We start from the raw sequence: 24306 nt of genomic DNA on the forward strand, positions 1-24306 counted from the left end.
ATTCCATTTTCCAGTACTGGGCCCATAGCCTTGTATGATTTGACATCATGAGTGCACATCAAACTATTTAAGTGTTTTTGCCTCTACTACCCTTACAGGCAGTGAGTTCCACCGTCTGAGTGAAAAAAAAATTCCTCACATTCCCTCTAAATTTCCTGTCCCAAACCTTAAATCTAAGCCCCTGGTTGTTGATCTCTCCACCAAGGGGGAAGGTTTTTTCCTTACTACCTTATCTATTCCCCTAATTTTATACATAATTGTTTACATCTTAAACAGGTCCCTTTGCTCAAAGGAAAACAACCCTAGTCTATCCAAACTGTCTTCATAACTGAAACTCTCCACCCCTGACAACATCTTAGTAAATCTCGTGCCCTTTCCAGTGCAGTTACGCCCCTCCTATAATGTAGATTCCAGAACTGCACCCAATACTGTTGCTGTAGGCTAGGGCTTATGCCCGAAACGTCGAATTTCCTATTCCTTGGATGCTGCCTAACCTGCTGTGCTTTAACCAGCAACACATTTTCAACACTAATCAGTATTTTATACAATTACAGCATTAGCTCCCTGTTGGCAAATAAAGACAGGTATCCTTATGCCTTCTTAAACACTCTATCTACCTGTCACAATACGTTAAAGGGCTGATGGATATGCACACCAAAGTCCCTCTGATTATTGGAACTTCCCAGGGTCCTACCATTCTTCATATATTCGTCTGCCTTCTTTGTCCCACTCAAGTGCATCACCTCAAATTTATCCAATTTCATTCTATTTGCCGCTAATCAGCCCATCTGACCAGCCTTCATATCCTGCTGTAATCTAAGACTATCCTCCTCACTAATTGCTACCCCACTGGGAAACGTATCAAATGCATTGCCTTCATCTACACACCTAGTCACCTTTTGATCCTGAGCATCAGTTTATATTGTTGCTGTCTCCTCTGTGCAGTGTTGAAGCTGAAGTTTATTTTATATCACATGGAATGAATTTGATTAGGTGATGACTAACATCTATGTAGGTGGGGAACTCAAAGAAGCGAAGATGCAGCATCTCAGGATCACTGAATTACATTGGTGGAGAAGAGGGCCAGTCAGCCTACCTTGCCTGCAATGGCAGTATTATCTAATTTGCCTCCATCTAGTGTAAATCTCCTGGTTTTTCTCCAAATCCAATCCAAAAACCATCCAGTGCCCTTTGGAATGCCTCAATTGTTCCTGCCCCCAGTACATTTCCAGGCATTACATTCCATACCGTAATAACTTGTGTAAAAATACTTTTTTCTCTCATCACTCTTACTTTGTTTGCACTTCACTTTAAGTCTTTGCCCTCTTATTTTTGTTTATTTTGTGGCGGGAACAACTTCTCACTATCTACTCTGCCCAGCCTACTTGTGATTTTTAAAACCCTCAATCGGATCTGCTTTCAGCCTCCTTCACTCCATGGACAAAAGTCCCAACTGCTACAGTCTGTCTCCATAGCTGAAGCTACCCATACCTGGAGCCATTCTCGCAAATCATTTCTGCACTTTTTGCAGTTTGCATCTTTCCTACAGTATGGCACCCATAATTGAACTACCCCAGCTGAGGTCTGCCAAGTTTCATGTCTAAATTCAATATCATCTCCCTGTTTTTGTACTCCATGGTCCTACTAATAAAACAAAGAACACTGAATTTTTTTTTACTACTCTCCCTACCTGTCCAGCCATCTTCAGTGATCTTTGCATATATGCACTCTGGTCCCTCTGCTCCTGCAATCCCTTTAGCATTGAATTCGACTGGGAAAACACTGCTATCATAGGGTAAGCCGGACAGAGAACAGCCAGGGAATTCCTAGAGGCATGGCATTCATCCACAAACTCCATCAACAAACACATCGACCTGGACCCAATATACCAACCACTACAGCGGACAGCTGAAACTGACACCCGGAACCGGCAAGGACAGACCACTATAAATACCGGAAGAAACATCAAAGAAGCGCTTCGCAGGAGGCTCCAAAGCACTGATGATGTCGCCTAGCCAGGGGACGAAACGTTTGCACCAAAAACTTCCAGCCCGGCGAACAGAACCACAACAATGAGCACCCGAGCTACAAATCTTCGCACAAACATTGTACCTTTTCTTTTATGTTGTCCTTCAGTGTTCGTCTGACCAAAGTGCAACACCTCTCACTTCTCTGCATTGAACCTCATCTGCTGCTTATCCACTCACTCCACCAGCTTTCCAATCTCCTTGGCCCTTCATCTGAAGATGGTCATAAAGGCATCAATCTTGCCTTATGCATGTCTTTACCATGCTGGACTGAGGATTGGGTTGCCTGGGGCCATTCTCCTTCTGGGTAGTTGTTAAATTGTCTAATACTATTGACGATTGACTGCAGATGTTTGTTCTGACCCATTGGCTGTGGATTTTATTCCATCTATGACATACCACTTCTATTTGGCATGCAGTCCTGCATTGTAATCTCACCTGGTTGGCATCACATTTTTAAGTGTGTCTGGTGCTGCCCCTGGTGTGCTGTCCTGCGCTACTCACTGAACCAGGTTTAATCCCCTGGTTAGATCGTAATATTAGATTGAGGGGTATGTCTGGTCATGATGTTACAGATTGCGGGTCGCCTGTAAAGTCTCATGGATGCTGAGTATTGAATTGCTAGCACTATTCTGAATCCATGTGATTTAGCATATTGTTACTGTCACACCATATGATGGAGCAGGGTATTCTCAGTGAGAAGGTGGTATGGTATCTTCCCAAGGACTGATACTGCTCCAATGCTGCCATTTATTGTTGTACCTGCGGCAGGAAGCTTGATGATGGTGAGGGCAAATAGGACTTTTCCTCTTACTGTTTCTTTCACCACCTTTCATCAAACTTGACAAATATGTCCTTCTGATTTGTCCCCCTTGGCCTTTCTGAATCAATCTGGTGATGGACATTGAAATCAGAGTATATTCTGTGTCATCCTTCTTTCAAGTGATGTTTTTACAGGGATTACTGGTTCATTATCTGAGGGAGCACATTAGGTGGCACATAGCAGTATGCAGCCTTACCCAAGTTTGATCTCATACTACGAAGCTTTGTGTCTAGAGCCAATATTGGCCATTCTCTCCCTAATTGTTGTAATTCTGTGCTACTGGTGATCCTGTTGGGAGGGTAGAATAGAATGCAAGAAATGGTTAATGGAGCAATCTAGCACATTGGCTGTAAGCAGCGTTCCCTGTAATTTTTTTTTTTGGATGCACAGACCTCCGAGGTGCATGTGTGGCAGTGACTTCAGATCTGGAAGATTGGTGTCATCATGCTAATCGCCATGCACAGACTGTTTGAAAGGTATGGATTCTTGAGTATTACAGTCAGGCTATTGCTTGACCTGCCTATTACACAGCTGTCCCAGTTATGGCAGTAGTTCCCAAGTATCAGTGCGAAGGACATTATAGGCTTGACTGGGCAATGTCTTTTTCAATGCCGGAGCCTACCAGGGAGCAGGCAATTCTGGATCTGGTATTGTGCAACGAACCAGAATTGATCAGGGACCTTGAAGTGATGGAGCCATTGGGAAGTGACGATAAGTGACCACAGCTTTAATCTGCAATTTGAGAGGGAGAGGATACAGTCGGAAGTGACAATATTTCTGTTGAATAAAGGGAACTATGGAGCTATGAGGGAGGAGCTGGCCAAAGTTCAATGATGCAATACCTTAGCAGGGATGACAGTGGAGGAACAATGGCAGATATTTCTGTGTATAATGCAGAAGATGCAGGATCAGTTCATTCCAAAAAGGAAAAAGAAAATTCCTAGGAGGAGGCATGGGTGGCCATGGCTGACGAGGGAAGTTAAGAAACCTATAAAGTTAAGAGAAAAAGTATAACATAGCAAAGATAAGTGGCAAAACGGAGGACTGGGAAGTTTTTAAAGAACAACAGAGGATTACTAAGAAGGAAATACGCAGAGAAAAAAATGAAGTACGAAGGTAAACTGGCCAAAAATATAAAGGAGGATAGTAAAAGCTTTTTTTAGTTAAGACTAAAATTGGGCCCTTGAAGATAGAAACTGGGGAATATATTACAGGGAACAAAGAAATGGCCGAAGAATTGAATTGGTACTTCAGATCTGTATTCGCTGGGGAAGACATAAGCAATTTCCCTGAGGTAACAGTGGCTGAAGGACCTGAACTGAAGGGAATTTATATTTGCCAGGAATTGGTGTGGGAGAGACTGAGAGGTCTGAAGGCTGATAAGTCCCTGGGGCCTGATGGTCTACATCCCAGGATACTGAAGGAGGTGGCTCGGAAATTGTGGATGAGTTGGTGATTATTTTCCAGAGTTAGATAGATTTGGGATCAGTTCCTGCGGATTGGAGGGTGGCTAATGTTGTACCACTTTTTAAAAAAGGTGAGAGAGAGAAAGCAGGAAATTATAGACCAGTTAGTCTGACCTCAGTGGTGGGAAAGATGCTGGAGTCAATTATAAAGGATGAAATTATGACACATCTGGATAATAATAACAGGATAGGTCAGAGTCAGCATGGATTTATGAAGGGGAAATTGTGCTTGACTAATCGTCTAGAATGTTTTGAGGATGTAACTCTGAAGATGGACAAGGGAGATCCAGTAGATGTAGTGTACCTGGACTTTCAGAAAGCTTTTGATAAAGTCCCACGTAGGAGGTTAGTGAGCAAAATTAGGGCACATGGTATTGGGGGCAAAGTACTGACGGGAATCGAAGTGTAATGACAAACGGCTTGATTTCGGAATGGCAGGCAGTGACCAGTGGGGTACTGCAGGGATCAGTGCTGGGACCGCAGCTTTTTACAATACATATTAATGATATAGAAGATGGTATTAGTAATAACATTAGCACATTTGCTGATGATACTAAGCTGGGTGGCAGGGTGAAATGTGATGAGGATGTAAGGAGATTACAGGGTGACCTGGACAAGTTAGGTGAGTGGTCAGATGCATGGCAGATGCAGTTAAATGTGGATAAATATATGGTTATCCACTTTGGCAAGAACAGGAAGGCAGATTACTACCTAAATGGAATCAATTTAGGTAATGGGGCAATACAAAGAGATCTGGGTGTTCTTGACACCAGTCAATCAAGGTAAGCATGCAGGTACAGCAGGTAATGAAGAAGGCTAATAGCATGCTGTCCTTCATAACAAGAGGGATTGAGTATAGAAGCAAAGAGGTTCTTCTGCAGCTGTACAGGGCCCTGGTGAGACCACACCTGGAGTATTGTGTGCAGTTCTGGTCTCCAAATTTGAGGAAAGACATTCTGGCTATTGAGGATGTGCAGTGTAGGTTCACGAGGTCAATTCCTGGAATGGCCGGACTACCTTATGTTGAAAGACTGGAGCGACTGGGCTTGCATACCCTTGAGTTTAGAAGACTGAGAGGGGATCTGATTGAGTCATATAAGATTATGTAAGGATTGGACACTCTGGAGGCAGGAAACATGTTTCCGTTGATGGGTGAGTGCCGAACCAGAGGACAGAGCTTAAAAGTACGGGGTAGACCATTGGGGTACAAAAGTACGGGACAGAGATGAGGAGAACCACCTTCACCCAGAGAGTGATGGGTGTGTGGAATGCTCTGCCCCAGAGGGCAGTGGAGACCCAGTCTCTGGATTCATTTAAGAAAGAGTTGGATAGAGCTCTCAAGGATAGTGGAATCAAGGGTTTATGGAGATAAGGCAGGAACAGGATACTGATTAAGGATGATCAGCCATGATCATAATGAATGGTGGTGCAGGCTCGAAGGGCAGAATGGCCTACTCCTGCACCTATTGTCTATTGCTGGATGGCTCGATCTGCTTTTAGGGACATAGGAACAGGAATAAGTCATTCAACCTAGCGAACCAGCCAGCCTTTCAGTTAGATCATGGATCAGTTTCTACCTGATTGCTACTTTCCCGCACTTTCCCCATATCCCGAATATTGTTTGTTCCCAGAAACCTGACGATTTCTGGTTTAAAGATGATCAATGATTGACATAACACAGCCCTTGAGCATAGAGAATTCCAAAGATTCACCATCCTCTGAGTGAAGAAATTGCTCCTCATCTAGGTCTTAAATGGCCCAACCCTTTCCTTGGGGCTGTGTCCTCTGATTCTCGAGTCACCAGTCAAGAGGAACATCCTACTTATATACACTTAGTCACACCCTTGTAAGAGTTTTAGAAGTTTCAATTTGGTCACCTCTTATTCTTCAAACTCTAAGGAATACAGACACCACTTATTCATTCTCTCTTCACTCAACAATCCAGCCATGCTAGGGATTAATTTGATGAACCTCTATGACACGTATATCCTTCCTATAATAAGGAGACCAAAACTGTACACATACTTTAGATGTGATTTCATTTTTGTTTGATTTTTTTTTTGTAATAGTTTTTAATTCAACTGAATGGCTTGCATCAGTGGGCACTATGAGTCCTAGGCATTGTACATGTAGGTCAGAATGGGTAAGGATAGCAGACCTCCTTTCCTTATTGACATTAATGAACCAAGTGGGTTTTTAATGACCATCCTGTAGTTTCATGTAACTGCTACTGTGACTTGTTTTTCATTTCTGATTTGTTAAGTGATTTTTTTTGTGTTTTGAAATTGTCTTTCTGAATTAATAGCTGCAAATGTGTTGCTGGTCAAAGCACAGCAGGCCAGGCAGCATCTCAGGAATAGAGAAGAATTCTCTATTCCTGAGATGCTGCCTGGCCTGCTGTGCTTTGACCAGCAACACATTTGCAGCTGTGATCTCCAGCACCTGCAGACCTCATTTTTTACTTTTCTGAATTAATAGCCTGGGTTTCTGGACTTCCAGTCTTGTAATATTACCCATATGCTACCCATATCCTCAAAAGTATTCAAAAACATTTTATCCAGCCAAATTGTTCCTGTTTGTGAAAGGTTCAATCATCAGAGAATGAGTTCAAAACTAAAATGCATGATGGAAGAATCACATTCGTTGATTTGTGCAAGAAAGGTCAATCAACTTAGAGTCACAGAGTTGTACAGCACAGAGACCCTTTGGCCCAAACTGGTCCATACTGACCAAAATGTCTATGCATACAAACCCCATTTCCCTGCACTTGGACCATTTCCTTCTCAAACATTCCTATCCATATATTTGTCCAAGTGCCTTTTTAAATGTTAGTGTACCCGCCTTAACCACTTGCACTGGCAGCTCATTCCATGCATATAAACCCTCTGTGTAAAAAAACAAAGTTGCCCTTCAGGTGCCCTCTTATTCTTTCCCCTCTAACCTTAAACTGATGCCCTCTAGTCCTTGATTCCCTAACCCTAGGAAAAAGACTGAGTGCATTCACCCTTTCCATGCCTCATGATCTTTTACACTTTGATAAGATCCCCCCTCCGCCTCCTCCAGCCTCTCCCTATATCTCAAACCCTTGAGTCCTGGCAACATCCTTGTAAATTTCTTCTGCACTCTTCCCAGTTTAATAATATTCTTCGTATAGCAAGGTGACCAAAACTGAACAACAGCACTCCAAGTGGGGCCACACCAACGTCCTGTACGACCGCAATGCAACTTCTGAACTTCTACACTTAGTGCCCTGCCTGATGAAGGCCAGTGTGCCAAACGTCTCCTTCACTGCTCTGTCTACCTGTCATTCCACTTTCAGAGAGCTGTGAACCTGAACTCCAAGATGCCTGTGTTCCACTACATTCCTTAAGACCATACCATTCATCATGAAATTCCTACCTTGATTTGACTTTCCAAAATGAAAGACCTGATACTAATCTATATTAAACTCCATTTGGCACTTCTCAGCCCACTCCCCCAGCTGATCGAGGTCCTGCTGCAATTTCTGATAACCTTCCTCCCTGTCCACAATACTGTCTATTTTAGTGTCATCTGCAAACTTACTAATTGTGCATTACACATTCTCATCCATATCATTGATATAGATTACAAACAGTAATGGGCCCAGCACCGACCCCTGAGGCACTCCCTTAGTCACAGGCCTTCAGTCTGACTATTACCTTCTGCTTCCTTCCGTCAAGCTAATTGTGTATCCAGCTTCCCCTGGATTCCATACGATCTAACCTTCCAGAGCAGTCTACTGTGTGGAACCTTATCAAAGGCCTTACTGAAATCCATATAGACTACATCTGCCACCCTGCTCTCGTCAACCTACATCAAAAAATTCTAACAAACTTGAGAGGCATGATCTTCCACACACAAAGCCATGCTTACTACTCCTAATAAAACCCTGTCATTCCAAATGCAAGTATATCAACTCTCAGAATCTTGTCAAGTAACTTATCCACCACCGATGTTAGGTTTACTGGTCTGTAGCTCCCAGATTTTTCTTTGCAGCCCTTCATGAAAAAGGACACAACGTTTACCACCCTCCAGTCTTCCGGGACCTCACCCATGCTAATGATGATGCAAAAATATCAGCCAGGGCCCCTGCAATTTCTTCTCTTGCAGTGTTCTTGGATATATCTGTCAACACCAGAAGATTTATCCACCTTCATACATTCTAATATGTCCAACACCACCTCTATTGTGATATGCACTGTCTCCAAGACATCACCACTAACTTCCCCAAGTTCCCAAGTCTTCATGTCTTTTTCCATGGTAAACATAGAGGAGAAATATTCACTGAGAACCTCGGCCATCACCTGCTGTTCTACACTTAGGTGTTCACTTTGGTCCTTGAGGGATCCTATTCTCTCTCGAGTTATTATTTTTCCTTTATACTGAAAATGTCAGAAAACTGAAATGTTAAAAAGTAAATGAAATTCAGCTCTGTGGTATCTAGATTGAATCAGAAAGGAGAAAAGCCACATTAAGTCTTTAAGTTGCTGATGCTACTTCAGACATTTTTCCGATGCTGACATTTTATGTCTTTATTAAAAGACTTGTGGATTATTGCCATTGTGAGCTCGGAGTAAGTGTTTTCTTGTGAATGGAGAAGGGACTGAAGCGTATGGTAATAAAAGCAGCAGATGTTAAATTCAAACCATGTCAGAGGATACTTATTGTCCCTTCACAAGTATCCAGTCTTTAACTGTTGTACCTTTTTAGAAAATTTATTTTTTTGCATTTTTCCCAAAAGCAGCTTAATTTTATTCTGAAATGAAATTTGTAAAAACAAATTATTTGGTGCTTATTATATTCAAATATATTTTGGACTGAAAATAATGATCAGTTATATGAATTAGAAGCACATATGTGAAGCACCGGTGAAAGGGTTCCTAATTCAGTGCACCAGTTAAATAGTTCATGAACTTCATTGGGACTTATCTTCTGTGTGTCTCTGTTTTCCAAAACTTTGTTGTTTCTTACAGGAGTATTATTCCATGGATAAAGAAATTTGGAACCCATCCAACCACTGGCGAGGTAAAATTCTTTTACTATGTACTTTGTTTTTCATTCAGTATAAAGGATTTACAAAAATCTTTTCAATTTTATATTAAAAGAGAAAGGATACTCATGGGTATAGTGAGTTGTTTTAAAAAAAAATTAGAATAAGGAAGTGGAGTAATGAATTGTAGAGCAAGAGGATAACCTACCTGATATTTCGGGAGAACTCATGGTGCATAAAAATAATCTCTATGAAATTAACAGAGATGGAACAGTATTAGAAGAAATCCAGGCACTAAAGATGGAAGATTTTTCAAAGCCTGCTGGTTTCTGCCATAGGATCTTTCAAATATTCCTTGAATTTGGAGTAGTCCGTTTTGGCTGCAAAATTGTGAGCAGAACTATATTATTTAAGAAAGATAACAAGAATGTAAAAAGTTACAGATCTGCTTGTTTGATAACTTTTTGGATGGAAGGTTGATTAGATTCCCTACAGTGTGGAAACAGGCCCTTCGGCCCAACTAGTCCACACCGACCCTCCTAAGAGTATCCCACCCAGACCCATTCCCCCTAACTAATGCACCTAACTCTATGGGCAATTTAGCATGACCAATTCACCTAGCTTTAACATCTTTGGACTGTGGGAGGAAACCGGAGCATCTGGAGGAAACTCGCGCAGACACTGGGAGAATGTGCAAACTCCACACAGACAGTCACCCAATGCTGGAATCGGACCTGGATCCCTGGCGTTGAGAGTCAACAGTGCTAACCACTGAGCCACCGTGCCACCAAGTTATTGAAACCTATAAAAAGGAACAGAATGGCTTGGAGGAATAGGGCTGATCTGAAATAATTACTGTGTATTTATAAAAACAAGATCATGTGTAATCTACCTTTTAGAACATTTAAAGAAATAACAGCAGTAATAAACAAGAAAATGTCTATCAACCTAGTTTATATGGAGTTCCAAAAGGCATCTGTCGGAAAATTGAACCCAATAGATCAGAGACCACAAACAAGAATCGTAGTGAAATTGACAAACGGTTTATTAAACAAAGCCATTAAACAGAAAAGAAATTAACCTGGCTGACACAGAACTGATTCTCTGCACAGATGGCCAAATGCTCTTCCCAGAACAGAACGTGCAGGCATGTTTATAGGGGTACAACACAAAGGTGATAATTGTAAAGTAGTTACAGTATAATGATGAAAATTGTAAAGAGATTAAAACAAGAATAAACTGAATGGAAGTTAATCAAACGTCCTGCGGTAGCAATTCATTTGCAATTGACACAGGAGATTCCAGCCATCTCTGAGAGTAGGTGAGAATGTCTTTTAGAGGATTCTTCATTGTATTTCCCATCCGCGTGAATATGTGTAAATGTCCCTTCTCCTGGCATTCAGTTGTGTCCATTGTGTTCCTCCTATGATTTGAAGTCTTCTGGGGTGTCTCAGTCTTCCTCTTTGTTTCTGCGGTATCAGTTTCAATGGGAAAGGAGCCTGCCCTTAAGGTATTGGAACTGCAGTACTAATCTGGGCTGGGAGCTGAATGTGAAAGTTGTTTCAGGAAGTCTCTTGTCTGGGAATGGCTTAGCCATGTCTGGTTTTTTATGTTAACCTGTTTGGCCAAGACTGGGGCACTCTGCGTAGTTTAAGTATGTGTTGGCAGGCTTGATTTCTGTATTTTACAGGCCAGCTTCTGTGGTTTTTATATGGCCACGCTGTGGGTGAGCAGGGTGGCAGATCTTTCCCCCACAGCATCCAATAAAATTCCACTTATGGGCAACTTTTTCCTCAATGGAACTCAAAGGACACATAGCCTTAAAATCTGAATCAAGCCTTTGCATGAAAAATGTTTCCAAAATTCTCTCTTCAAAGAGTGATAGAAATGTAAAACAGTCTTGTCCAAAAAAAAAAGCAGTAGGCACTAATTAAATTGTTAATTTTAAGTAAATAGCTCTGTAGAGTTTTACTTTCCAAAATATTAATGTTTTTTTAAAAAATCTTGACGCAAGTATCATTGGAATGCTGAAAAGAAACAGTCTAGATACAACCAATGATGTGCTGATTGTCTCTTGGAAATGTTATGTGTTGATTTACCAAAATAATTTTGCCAGGTAATTGTATTTATAATATAAATCGGCCGTGAGCTGATTGATGAACAGGCACAAGAGTCCCATCATAGTCTCTCGCTGCTAAACTTCTTTTCTAATCCTACTGATGTCATTTGTACCTTGTATATTGTTAGGCTTAAAGTACTTAACAGGTTCCTTTTAAGGTCTGATCAAAATGATTACAAGAAGACACCTGCACTTGTATATAGCTAATATATTATCTTAATCTACATAATTCGCTTAATCTAATTAATATATATACAAATTTAATGAGCAAATCTATTAATTTAAACTGCTTTACACACATTCACACTAATAATCCTTTACGCCAGGGATGTTGGACTGCTGGCACTTGGAGCTTTATCTCAGGTTCCATGGCATTGCTTTCCTGAAACTCAGGCCAATGGTGACGGCCCATGGCCCCAGTCTCACAAACCTGGCCCAACAAGGAATGCCCAACAAGTTGACAAAGTCCCTGATGTTAATACTATTCTAGTTACATGTTCTGTCGCCAGTATTTTCAGTACTTTTCCAGGCATTCTACTGTGCAGCACACAAGTTGAAAACCTCTCCAGATTGCTCTATGTTAACTACATAAAAGAATGATTTGGAGATGCTGGTGTTGGACTGGGGTGGACAAAGTTAAAAATCACACAACACCAGGTTATGGTCCAACATGTTTATTTGGAAGCATTAGCTTTTGAAGCACTGCTTCTTCACCAGGTGTTAGTGGAAGTAGCAGCCCTGCGAAAGCCAGTGCTTCTGGATAAACCTGTTGGACTATATCCTGGTGTTGTGATTTTTAATTGTTGTTTCCACAGACAATGAAGGTCATGCAGCCAAAGCAAGCTGATTTTGACATCAGGCCTATTATCATATATTTTTGTTGTCATGTCTCATTGTCATATCCCATTAACCCTTAACCAATAACCCATCATGGTGTGGTTTGGCGATATCACTTTTAAACTCACCACTACATCCTGGTGTACCTCATTTGGTCCAAATGTCATGTTTTGTTGCTGATTAATCTAAGTGATATTGTGATCTCTGTGAAATTAAATAATGTAAATAAATGCATTAATAAGCAATCTATGATACTGGCCTTCAGTGTTTTTTAAGTTAATTACTTTGTTCTGGAAAAAGGCTCAAGAATGCACATGGCTAATACAGAAGTAAAACATAGGTGATGCTGCAAATCTGACATAACAGAAGATCAGGCAGCATCTTTAGCAGGAGAAATAATTCTGATCAATGAGTATCACCCTAACTGTCAACTCTGTTTCTTTCTCCGCACATATTGCCTGCTCTGAGATTTTCCCAGAGTTTCCTACACTTATTCCACAAAAAGGTGAGGTCAGAGATTTTTCTTTTAAATCAGAACGGCAGATTTTGAGATGTGGTCACCAGGTGCTGGTTCATGCAGTCTCCCAGATTTGCAACTGAAATGTGACCGCAGTTGAAAGCATGTCCACTATGAAAGAAAGAACCTGCATTCGCTACAGCACCTTTCATGTTCTTAAAACATCTCACAGGCAAATCTTTATTTGGAAATGGCTGCAAGTTCTGCAGCGCAAAGGCATTGCAAAGAGGAACCTGACATATTTGAAAAGCATTTTTAAGACTAACACAGTTGTCTACTTTGTGTTTTTCTGAATGTTTTGTTTATATTTCCAATCAAGTTTATGATTTACTGAGGCAGGGCGGGCGAAGTGAAAAAATGATGGCTGTGACCTACTTACCTGTCAAGCTGGTAGTGTTAACGGTATACTTGATGTGGTTTGATTTATTATTATCACATTACCTAGGTACAGTGAAAAATTTTGATTTGAGTGCAATGCAGGCAGATCATACCAAACAAAGTGCATAAGGATAATAAACAGAGTGAGGAACACAATGTTACGGCTGCAGAGAAAGCGCACAGAGCGCAACATCAACGTAAAAGTTAAAATTTGAGATGTCCATTCAGAAGTCTAATAGTAGCAGGAAAGAAAAACTGTTCTTGAATCTATTCGTACGTGTAACAAGGGTGGAAGAGCGTGTAACCAGGATGGGAGGAGTCTTTTGATTATGTTGGTTGCTTTTCCAAGGCAACAGGAAATACAAATAGAGGCAAAGAATGGAAAATGTGCATACAGATGCTTCCTGCAGCCTATCGTGCCCACCAGGTATCATGGATGGTATGTGATAAGCAGGGGCCAGTTTGGCATTATGGATAATTGCTCCTTTTAGATCTATGGTCACAGCTGCCCTATAATGTTGCAAACAAATCAAGGCTGATGTAATTCTAGCTTTCAAAACATTTAAAGAAAACTAATGATGTGAACACTCAGTGGTATTTTGTGAAAGACCTTTACTCCTGCAAAGTCTGATTTTTTGGAAATCCATTCAAGCTATCAGAAGTAAATTAGCTTTAGTGGAAAATGAGAGTCACTGGTTTGGATTAGAAAGTGAGAAGTAATTGAGCCCCAAGTACTGTACCCTATCTGCTGTGGTTCAGTAGCAGTACAGTGCAATCAACTAGATCATTAGTTGCGTTGCCTCAGTAATACTCTAGCTATAACAGCACAGCATCAGGTGCAGATGCAGAGAATAGTTTTAGTTGTCATTCATCAGTAATAGTTATATTATCTGGAGTGTGTATTATTGCATCCACAGTACTGTAATGTCTTTGGGGTATGCTTTAGTAAATCTGCTACACTGTAGCCTACCACCCTCACCTTAACCTCCTTCCACCTATCGCATTTCCAATGCCCCTCCCCCAAGTCCCTCCTCCCTACCTTTTATCTTAGCCTGCTTGGCACACTCTCATTCCTGAAGAAGGGCTCATGCCCGAAACGTTGATTCTCCTGCTCTTTGGAAGCTGCCTGACCTGCTGCGCTTTTCCAGCAACACATTTTCAGCTCTGATCTCCAGCATCTGCAGTCCTCACTTTCTCCCAGCAATGAGCAAACAATTGGAATGCTGGACTGTATTATGTAATCCATCAAGTACATGAGAGGGAATGCCAACCTATAGCCATACAGTGCTCTGGTTAAATTCTGCCTTGAGCATGGCATCCAGTGATAAGATCGGGATGGCTGAATATGTCATGGAAGAATAGACTGGAAAAACTGCAGCACCTTTGTGTTGTATGGAAACAGCTAAGAATTCGAGGCGGCACGGTGGCACAGTGGTTAGCACTGCTGCCTCACAGCGCCTGTAGACCCGGGTTCAATTCCCGACTCAGGCGACTGACTGTGTGGAGTTTGCACGTTCTCCCCGTGTCTGCGTGGGTTTCCTCCGGGTGCTCCGGTTTCCTCCCACAGTCCAAAGATGTGCGGGTCAGGTGAATTGGCCAAGCTAAATTGCCCGTAGTGTTAGGTAAGGGGTAAATGTAGGGGTAAGGGTGGGTTGCGCTTCGGCGGGTCGGTGTGGACTTGTTGGGCCGAAGGGCCTGTTTCCACACTGTAAGTCTAATCTAATCTAATCTAAAAAAAAAGGGAACCTTTTGAGGCCTATCATTTTAATGCTGAACAGCACAGAGAAAATTTAGAACACCATTTAGAGTAATACAAGCTATAAGTAAAATGCATGCGCAGAAAAAATATTGAGAAACCATGTCAGGCCAAACTTCAAGGACCACCTGCACAGCAATTTGGTGGGGACTATACAATTCTTGTATTCAATCAAGATACGTCCAATGACAGGGATGCAATGATTTTTATTCATGTGAATAGATGAGCTCATAGAGCTTAATTGAGAGTGGGGTGCTGGGAAAGCACAGCACGGTCAGGCAACACACAAGGAGCAGGAGAATGAACCTTTCGGGCATTAGCCCTTCATCAGAAAGCTGAATGTTAAGCCTCACCTATATTTGTTAGTCCTTACAAAGCGATAGGTTTGCAATGAGTTTGTTTATGCATTTTTCTTCCACTAGATGGTAGTCTTAAGCTGCTGAAAACTTCCTTGTGTCAACCTTAATATGATGTTACAAGTTCCTTATTTAGTTCCCTATTTGTGAACTCCATGTCCGTACACAGGCAGGCAAATTGCCTGAATCCTGGCCTCTCTCACTACTGCTGTGTAACAGTTTATGGCAGTAATCATACAGACATCTCAGTGTGATCTGGTCTGTCCTTTTGCATGCTATAGGGAAACTCTTGGACTTAATTTGGTTGGAGTGCCGCAGGTCAGATCAAAATCTTGCTATGTAAGGAATTAAGAGAGTGAGTTTTTTTCCCCCTTTGTGCTGTGCACAACACACTGGGGCTCCAGATTGGAGGGTAAATTATGGTGCCAACTGCAACTAATGGTTGGAAATTGTCAGGTAGAAGCTTGGGAGCAGGTGATCTATTATACTACTTTAGGACCGTTGTAGAACTTGTACAAAATAAAATTTGTTCATACATCAAGCATACAAAATGTTATAATCGAAACATTTTGGAGCAGGGTATGTTTGTATATGTGTTGGATCACACTTAATCGTAGGGTTATTGGGTCAGTTGAATAACTGAGTGGTAGTGAGTGTATGAATTTAGCAGAGCTTAAGGACAATCCATACTCTTGTAATGCTTTGTATGTAAAGGATGATCAAACAAATACCTTGTGCTCTCTGTTATTTGCCCCCAAATTAATAAGCCTCATTACAATCCACTGACTGTGTTTCCTCAAGCTGTCTGTGGATCAATAATACTACAACACACATTCTGCTCAAGATTATTCTGCGCAAGTGTTTCAAAAGCGACACTCTGTAATTATCTCAACAAATAAGTTAAACTCTGAGCTGTTAGCAGCATTGCACCTTCAGTCACATTTAATTTTGAAGCTTAGACTCTTTCCGTTCTGCCTCTGACTCGACTAATTGGTAAACAATGTGAAGATAATTTATAATCACAACAGCTACTGGGATATATCTGAGGTGGCGTTGGGAGCTACTGCATTTTATTGATTAGGAGGATCAGTCACAAAGTAGTGGGTTGAAGCCAACGTTCAATGTTCTTGTGGTTTAGCCTTTGTGGAGTAAAAACCTTGGACCTAAACTTTAAAATATTTGTGAAGTCAATGACTAAATTTAGTTGAGTGTTAATGCAGATTAAGGATGGGAATGTGATTATTAACCAGGCAGTTAGGGGATAAAAGTTTTAAACATTCGTTCAGGAGATGTGAATATTACCATCCCTAACTGCCTACGAGAAGGTGATGGTGAGCTGCCTTTTTGAACTGTTGTAATCCCTGTGGTGTAGGTGCATCTGCAAATGCTGTTGGGCAGAGAGTTCCAGTGACCGTGAAGGATATAGTTCCAAGTCAGAATGATGAGCAGCTTGGAGGGGAACTTGTATGTGATCTTCCCATACGTTTCCTGTCCTTGTCCTTCTAGATGGTAGTGATTTGGAAAGTGCTGTCTAAGGGGCCTTGGTGAATTTCTATACCATATCTTGTAGATTGGATCTGCTGCCACTGCGTTGATTGTGGGTACTGTAAATGTTTGTAGATAGGGTGCCAATCAAGCAGATTACTTTGTCTTGGATGGTGCCAAGCTTCTTAAGTGATATTGGAGTGGTATTCATCTAAGCAAGTGATGGGTATTCCTTTGCACTTCTGAGCTGTGCTTTGAGAGATGGTGACAGGCATTGGGAAGTCAGGAAGTAACTTACTCGCTGCAGGATTCCTAGTCTCTGAACTACTCTTGTAATTACTGCAGCTACCTGGCTGGTCCAGTTCAGTTTCTGATCACTGATAAACCCAGAATGTATATAAGGCAAGAATCGGAGATGGTAAAGCCATTAAATGTCAAGAAGCAATGGTTAGATTCTCTCTCGTTGGAGATGGCCATTGCATTAAACTCCTGAATAGTCAGCTCAAGCCTGGAAAGTATCCACTTGTTGCTGTATTTGAACTTGATTTGCGTTAGTATCTGAGGAGTGGTGATAGGAGGACCAACCTCTCAGATTCTATCTGTCCCATTCTTATTACCCCACTCAAACTCTGAGATTTCTTGCTCTCATCAAGATACCTGTACCTATATTTGTTCAGTCTGGTAAAGATAGAAGAAATATAATATATAGTAATATTTTATGGGGACAGATTTTTCTGGATTTTCCATTCCTGTCTATGATGGTGATTGTGGTAGTTTGAGATTGCTTTCACCTGCCACTCCTGGGTGTATTAAACCCTGGAGATTTCCTTGGCCAATGATGTTGTTGTGGAAAATGAACTGTTTTCAAGTGATGGTCTGGCTACGACAGATGAGGCATGATCCAGACAAGAACTGTCCCAACCAACTAGAAAATGGCAGAGAAGGATGATTTGTTCACTATGACCTAGTCATTGATTGCAGGCAAGTTACGAAGAATGAGGAGGGATAGCTTAATTTTGTCTCAGTAATGCCTTTTGATAAGAACCATTTCAGTATTGTGGTAGGGCAGAAGCCTGATTTGAGAAATCCAGTCATGGAAAATGGGCATTGATCTGGGAAGTAATGTGTAGAAAAAAGATTGGGAAGGAAAGGAGGATGGAGGTGGAACAATAGATTGCAGCGATGGTGCAATCAAAAGTTGTGATATTTTGAGAAGAGGGTTGATGCCAGAAAGCTGAGAAGATTTAAGCCCAAAGTACTCAGCCTTTCACCATAGGACGTTACCAGCATCAATCTAGTTGAACCTTCACTGTATTATCACTCAAGGCACATATGCGTGCTATATTAGATAGATATAAAGAAAAAAAACTGCACAGTACTCCAGGTGTAGTTCATTTTTGTTCATTATACTCAACCACCTAAATTTCTCCTAGCATCCATTTTTAAAAGTTTCATACCTTTATACTGAAAAAAGCTTTTCTATTATTATCAATAAACAACTTTACACTTCACCCACATTATAATCTACCTTCTTGCCAATTAATTTAAGCTGTTGATATCTCTTTGCACCTTCTTTGTATTCTGCTCATCTTGGTCTGTTTGGCTATTTGCAACATTAATAAATTATAGACAATGTCCCATTACTCATTCCTGCATTCGCCCATCAGTCACAGCCTCATTCTTTGAGATGCCTAGTTTATCCCAACTATGCTCCCTGTGTGGTAACTTACCCCCATCCCTGCTGATATATTACTCTGAAATCCATGAGCCCTTATCTTGCACAGTAATTGTTTGGGTGGCAACTTATCACATGTATTCTAGAAATCCAAATACACTGTAATTCCTGGAACCACATTTTGATCTATCCATCTTGTTACAGTCTCAAAAGTACTAGTAAGCTTTTCAAAATCAGTTTCCATTTTGCAAAATCTTTAGGTTCTCTGTCTATTTTGTGATTTTATTAGGTATGTTATTAAGACCTCCTTGATAAATACCTGCTGTTGTCAGGTTAACTAGCCTGTTTTATCCAGTATGCCCTTTCTATAAATGTCTGAAAAATCATAAACAACAGATCCATCATGTCTGCAGCTACAGTTTTTAAACCCCTAGGATGTAGGGAGTTTAAGTTTCTCTCCTGATATAAATTATTTGATTTATCTCCTCCTTATTGGCTCCTTGCTTGTGTTTTGTTTCTGGTGTGTAACTTGTGTCTGTTTAGAAATATAATTGTGTCTATTCACAAAATATAAGAGCTTTCACAGGGACATAACAAGGAGGAGAGTAGCTAAAGTGAACAGCTCCCAAAGAGACAGGAGATATTATTGGAGGCTTAAGCATGTTGAACAAATGTTTATTTTAGCTACTCTCCTTGCTATGTCCCTGTGAAAGCTCTTATTATCATTGGGACACTTTTTAATTCTGAAAATGGTTTCTATTTTCCAGGCCACATGTAGCCAAGAAAATCCAATTATAGAGTAAGAGATTGATTTTATGCATTTAGCACAATAATGTATAAATTTCTATTGATTTATAAGTATTGTCTTATATTATGCATCTTACTTGTTTTGTTCTGGTGCTGTACTGCATGCAATCTTAAATTTTCAGGTTGTTGTACCTCATTTTTCAAATGATTTTGTGTGGCCACTTTGGTTAGATCTGCACACTGAATGTTGTGTTTCTAAAATGATGGCACCAAATTCTGATGTCTGTTGGTTCACAATTTAGAATGTCTTCTTTTCATTCCTTCTCTCCCAGTTAATCATTGCTTTTGATTGATGCAGCAGGGGGCTGTGGATAAAGGTGTCATCATTCAGACCCTGGATTTGAAAACATGGGAAACATTATTAGGAAGCTAAGCACAATAACATTTTGTTCATTTTTGTTCTTAAAAACTTGAGTTTCGGGTCAGATGTACTTTTTCAGTTGACTGTGATAAGAATGTTGAAAAGCATTCCTTTCGTCACGAAAATTTAAAAGCAAATAGTTAGCAAGAGACAGATAATTTTAAACATTCTGGCGTGCTTCAGTTAATAATTGTTTTCAGTTTGGAAGTTTTATAATTTTGTAATATTAGCTGAATTGAAAATCTGGAGAGCTTTGTTACAATGAGCTTTGTTAGCTCTCTTTGTTCAAACATGTTCTCGCGTGATTTTAATACACTTCTTTTGAGTTCCTGCCCTTCTGTGAAGTGCTGAGTGAGAAAATATTCATTAACCCTTGGCATGCCATTACATTACCAATTACATATACGAGTTGCAGAAAAGTAAACATCGTTCCAGTTGATGTAGTTGGTAGAAGTTGAACCTGAGGCTCCTTTGCTGATTCACCCAGCCAATCTTGCTGAAAAGCTCACCATTGCTGTATGATGGGATTTGGCTCCAATCCCCTTGGTTGCTGAGGTTGAATACACTTTTGACAACCACAGTCATATTGCATGGAAACAGACCCCTTAATCCAACCAGTCCATGCTGAACATAATTTCAAATGAAACTTGTACTACCTGCCTGTTCCTAGCCCATATCCCTCCAAACCTTTCATATTCATGTACAGAGGAACCTTGATTACTTAACAGTAAACTCTGAGCCCCAGAGGAAAGGCATTGAATCAATTAACCAAATAATCAATTATCTGAATGAAATGGTTAAAAAATGAGGTCTGCAGATGCTGGAGATCACAGTTGAAAATGTGTTGCTGGTTAAAGCACAGCAGGCCAGGCAGCATCTCAGGAATAGGGAATTCGACGTTTCGAGCATAAGCCGTTCATCAGGAATGAGAGAGAGTAGCCAAGCAGGCTAAGATAAAAGGTAGGGAGGAGGGACTAGGAGGAGGGGCGATGGAGGTGGGATAGGTGGAAGGAGGTCAAGGTGAGGGTGATAGGCCGGAGTGGAGTGGGGGCGGAGAGGTCAGGAAGGAGATTGCAGGTTAGGAGGGCGGTGCTGAGTTGAGGGAACCGACTGAGACAAGGTGGGGGGAGGGGAAATGAGGAAACTGGAGAAATCTGAATTCATTCCTTGTGGTTGGAGGGTTCCCAGGCGGAAGATGAGGCGCTCCTCCTCCAGCCGTCATATTGTTATGTTCTGCTGGTGGAGGAGTCCAAGGACCTGCATGTCCTCGGTGGAGTGGGAGGGAGAGTTAAAGTGTTGAGCCACGGGGCAGCTGAAAATGTGTTGCTGGTTAAAGCACAGCAGGCCAGGCAGCATCTCAGGAATAGGGAATTCGACGTTTCGAGCATAAGCCCTTCATCAGGAATGAGAGAGAGTAGCCAAGCATCTCCAGCATCTGCAGACCTCATTTTTTACTCGAAGATTTTAACCTACTGCGAATCCTCTTGCAAGGATGCCTTCCTTGAAGAAGCTCTCTTCCTCCCTCTACAAGGATTTCAGTGAGTCTCTCTCTCACTGCACCCCCCAGGTCATTTCCTCTGCACAGAAACTCTTCAGCCACGTTCTCAAACAGACTCATTACCACAGCCACATCTCCTTCCTCAGCACCTGCCTAAGGAACCAACTGATCCCACACGGACTCCGAACTACATTCCAACCAACAAAATTTGGACCCAACCAGGACAACTTGTACCTACAACAAATCCGAAGCCTCCAGCAACAGACCTCCCTCCGGATCCTCCGCTCCACCCTTGCAGCCATGCGTCGCCACTTACACTCTCCGCAATCAGCCCTACCCCAGCTCAGGACAACACTCTCACAGACCTGCAAAGGACCCCTGCTGTTCTTCATCTACAGAAGAATCCACAAACTCAACAAACAGTTCTTCCTAGCCATATCAGAGATTAAAGACAGTAAGTACCAAAAACTTTCATGTACTTACCCCCACACTCGTGGCTCCTCAACTATTCCAGAATCTTCTCCCGATGTGGCCTCCTCTATATTGGGGAGACAGGCCGCTTACTTGCGGAATGCTTCAGAGAACACCTCTGGGCTGCCCGGACCAACCAACCCAACCACCCCGTGGCTCAACACTTTAACTCTCCCTCCCACTCCACCGAGGACATGCAGGTCCTTGGACTCCTCCACCGGCAGAACATAACAACACGACGGCTGGAGGAGGAGCGCCTCATCTTCCGCCTGGGAACCCTCCAACCACAAGGTATGAATTCAGATTTCTCCAGTTTCCTCATTTCCCCTCCCCCCACCTTGTCTCAGTCGGTTCCCTCAACTCAGCACCGCCCTCCTAACCTGCAATCTCCTTCCTGACCTCTCCGCCCCCACCCTACTCCGGCCTATCACCCTCACCTTGACCTCCTTCCACCTATCCCACCTCCATCGCCCCTCCCCCTAGTCCCTCCTCCCTACCTTTTATCTTAGCCTGCTTGGCTATTCTCTCTCATTCCTGATGAAGGGCTTATGCTCGAAACGTCGAATTCCCTATTCCTGAGATGCTGCCTGGCCTGCTGTGCTTTAACCAGCAACACATTTTCAGCTGAATGAAATGGTGCCCACCCATCTCGTTCGGATAATCGAGATTCCTCTGTACATATCTAAATTTCTTTTAAACATTGTAGCTGTACTGACATCTACCACTTCTTCAGGAAGTTCATTCCACATGCAAACTTGTGTGTTAAAAAAAAAGTTGCCCCTCATGTATTTTTTCAAACTCTCTCCTCTCACCTTAAAGGTTTGCCTCCTAGTCTTTAGATCTCCCATCCTAGGGAAAAGACAACCACCACTAACTCTATCTGCACCCCTCATTATTTTATAAACTTCTATGAAGTCACCTGTCAACTTCCTATGCTCCAGTGAAATAAGTCCCAGCCTTTCCTGCATTTCTTTATAACTCAAATCTTCTATCCCTGGCAACATCCTTGTAAACCTCTTCTGAACTCTCACCAGCTTACTAATATCCTTCCTATCACTGGGCGACCAGAACTGGACACAGTATTCCAGGCAAGGTCTCACGAATGCCCTGTACACCCTCAACATGGCTTCCCAATTCAGGGATAACTTGTCAAAACAGCACTGAGCTAGTATACTGGCCACTGGTCAGGTAAATCTTCAGCAGAATATAGAGCTACACAAATTGATGCCTTTCAGGAGAAAGCAGATGGTGGAAAAACTTGAGCTGGGCAAGTAGAAAAGCTACAGTAATAGGCCATAAATAATTGAGATTCATCAGTATAAGATTGAGCCTAACTTTGAAATCACTGGATAAGGACAAAAGAAAAAAGTGTACATTTGTAAAGCATCATTTGCAACCTTGTGACATCCAAAAGTTCTTTGCAGCAAATTGAATACTTAATAAATATAGTCACTGTTACAATCTAACAAATTTAGCAGTCCAGTTTGTGTACAGCAAACTCTCAAACAGCAAATAATCTCTTTTTGTAATTCTGAGAGAGAGATAAATATTGGCCAAGACACACACCTTTTTTTCAGTATTACGATAGCTAAGCAGCAGAGATTTTCTATTAATTACAAAATATTTAAAAATTGCAGTCACGATTTTCCTGTGTGTATGTGTGCTGTTTTTGAGAACTGTTGCATGCTTCAGTTAATGGAGCTGCTTCACTTGGGTTCTTGGGTCTGGTTGTAGTGTTGTCCTTTTACAATGCTGCTGAACTGCAGCAGGTTGAGACATGTTTGCCCAGTGTACACCATAATCCCCAAGGGTCTAGTTATGCAGCATTGTGCTTTATTTTGAAGCTGTTGAGCTTCTTCCTGAGGTTAGAGCTATAGAAGATCATTGTGATCCAAAGTAGTGTATTTACCTCTGTGCCATTTGCAGAGTTTGTATTCGACTGTTGTCAAGCTGATAAAAACCTTTAATCAAATAATTTTTAGTGCCATATATTTAGTGATCCAATCAAAATTGCTTCAGATACGCAGGGAAATATTCAAAACCTAGGGATGTTTAACATAGTGCACTTAATTGAGAGCCTGAGAATTCTCTCAATTAGAATTCTAATTATCATTTAGAATTGAGAAATGCTAAACAGTTAAATAATTTATAATTCCTCTGAACTCCAATTCTTTCTTTTTGGAAAGAGGTTTATTTTTCTAAACTGAATCTTGACTTTGAATTTCTATTAGAAGCAAATTGCATTTACGTAGCATTATTATGTAGAAAACTTCCCGGGAGTCTTTGGAGTAGACAGGCTGCGTTTGTGATAGGGTTAGGAAAGGTGACTGGATTGGAAAGGTTACATAAAACATAGTTTCAAAAGAATAGCAGTTGGGCAAGGTCCTTGTGTACTGTGCTGTGTATGTTTATGCTTAGTTAAGTGGATTCATAAAGAATTGACAACAAAACATACAGGGAGTTCTGAGCAATTAAGTACAACCAGTGTGTTGTGTCTCATCCTCCAGGATGTAGCAAGCATATATTGTTCATCGTAATGTTCTGAAAATGCGTGGCTTACCTGTCCAATATTGAAACAACTAATATTGATATCTCTAAGAGATATCAATCCGCCGCCTTCGCCTCCGTGCCTACTTTCACAACCAAGACTCCCGCCCACGCTCTGACGACCCCTTCTCTCGCCTCCAACACACCCCATCCACCTGGACACCCCGTGCTG

The 24306-nt window shown here is 41.5% G+C and overlaps 1 protein-coding gene across 1 annotated transcript in view; it reads left to right on the plus strand.

Moving 5' to 3' along the window:
* The window catches only part of ppil2 (peptidylprolyl isomerase (cyclophilin)-like 2), a 389123-nt gene that overhangs the window by 17938 nt on the left and 346879 nt on the right, over window positions 1-24306 (plus strand). Inside the window, exon 5 of the mRNA XM_060844077.1 lies at window positions 9311-9362. Coding sequence (XP_060700060.1) covers window positions 9311-9362 — 52 coding nt within the window. The remainder of the gene's footprint in view (window positions 1-9310; window positions 9363-24306) is intronic.

The sequence above is a fragment of the Hemiscyllium ocellatum genome, chromosome 24, assembly GCF_020745735.1.
Source record: "Hemiscyllium ocellatum isolate sHemOce1 chromosome 24, sHemOce1.pat.X.cur, whole genome shotgun sequence".
Taxonomy (NCBI): domain Eukaryota; kingdom Metazoa; phylum Chordata; class Chondrichthyes; order Orectolobiformes; family Hemiscylliidae; genus Hemiscyllium; species Hemiscyllium ocellatum.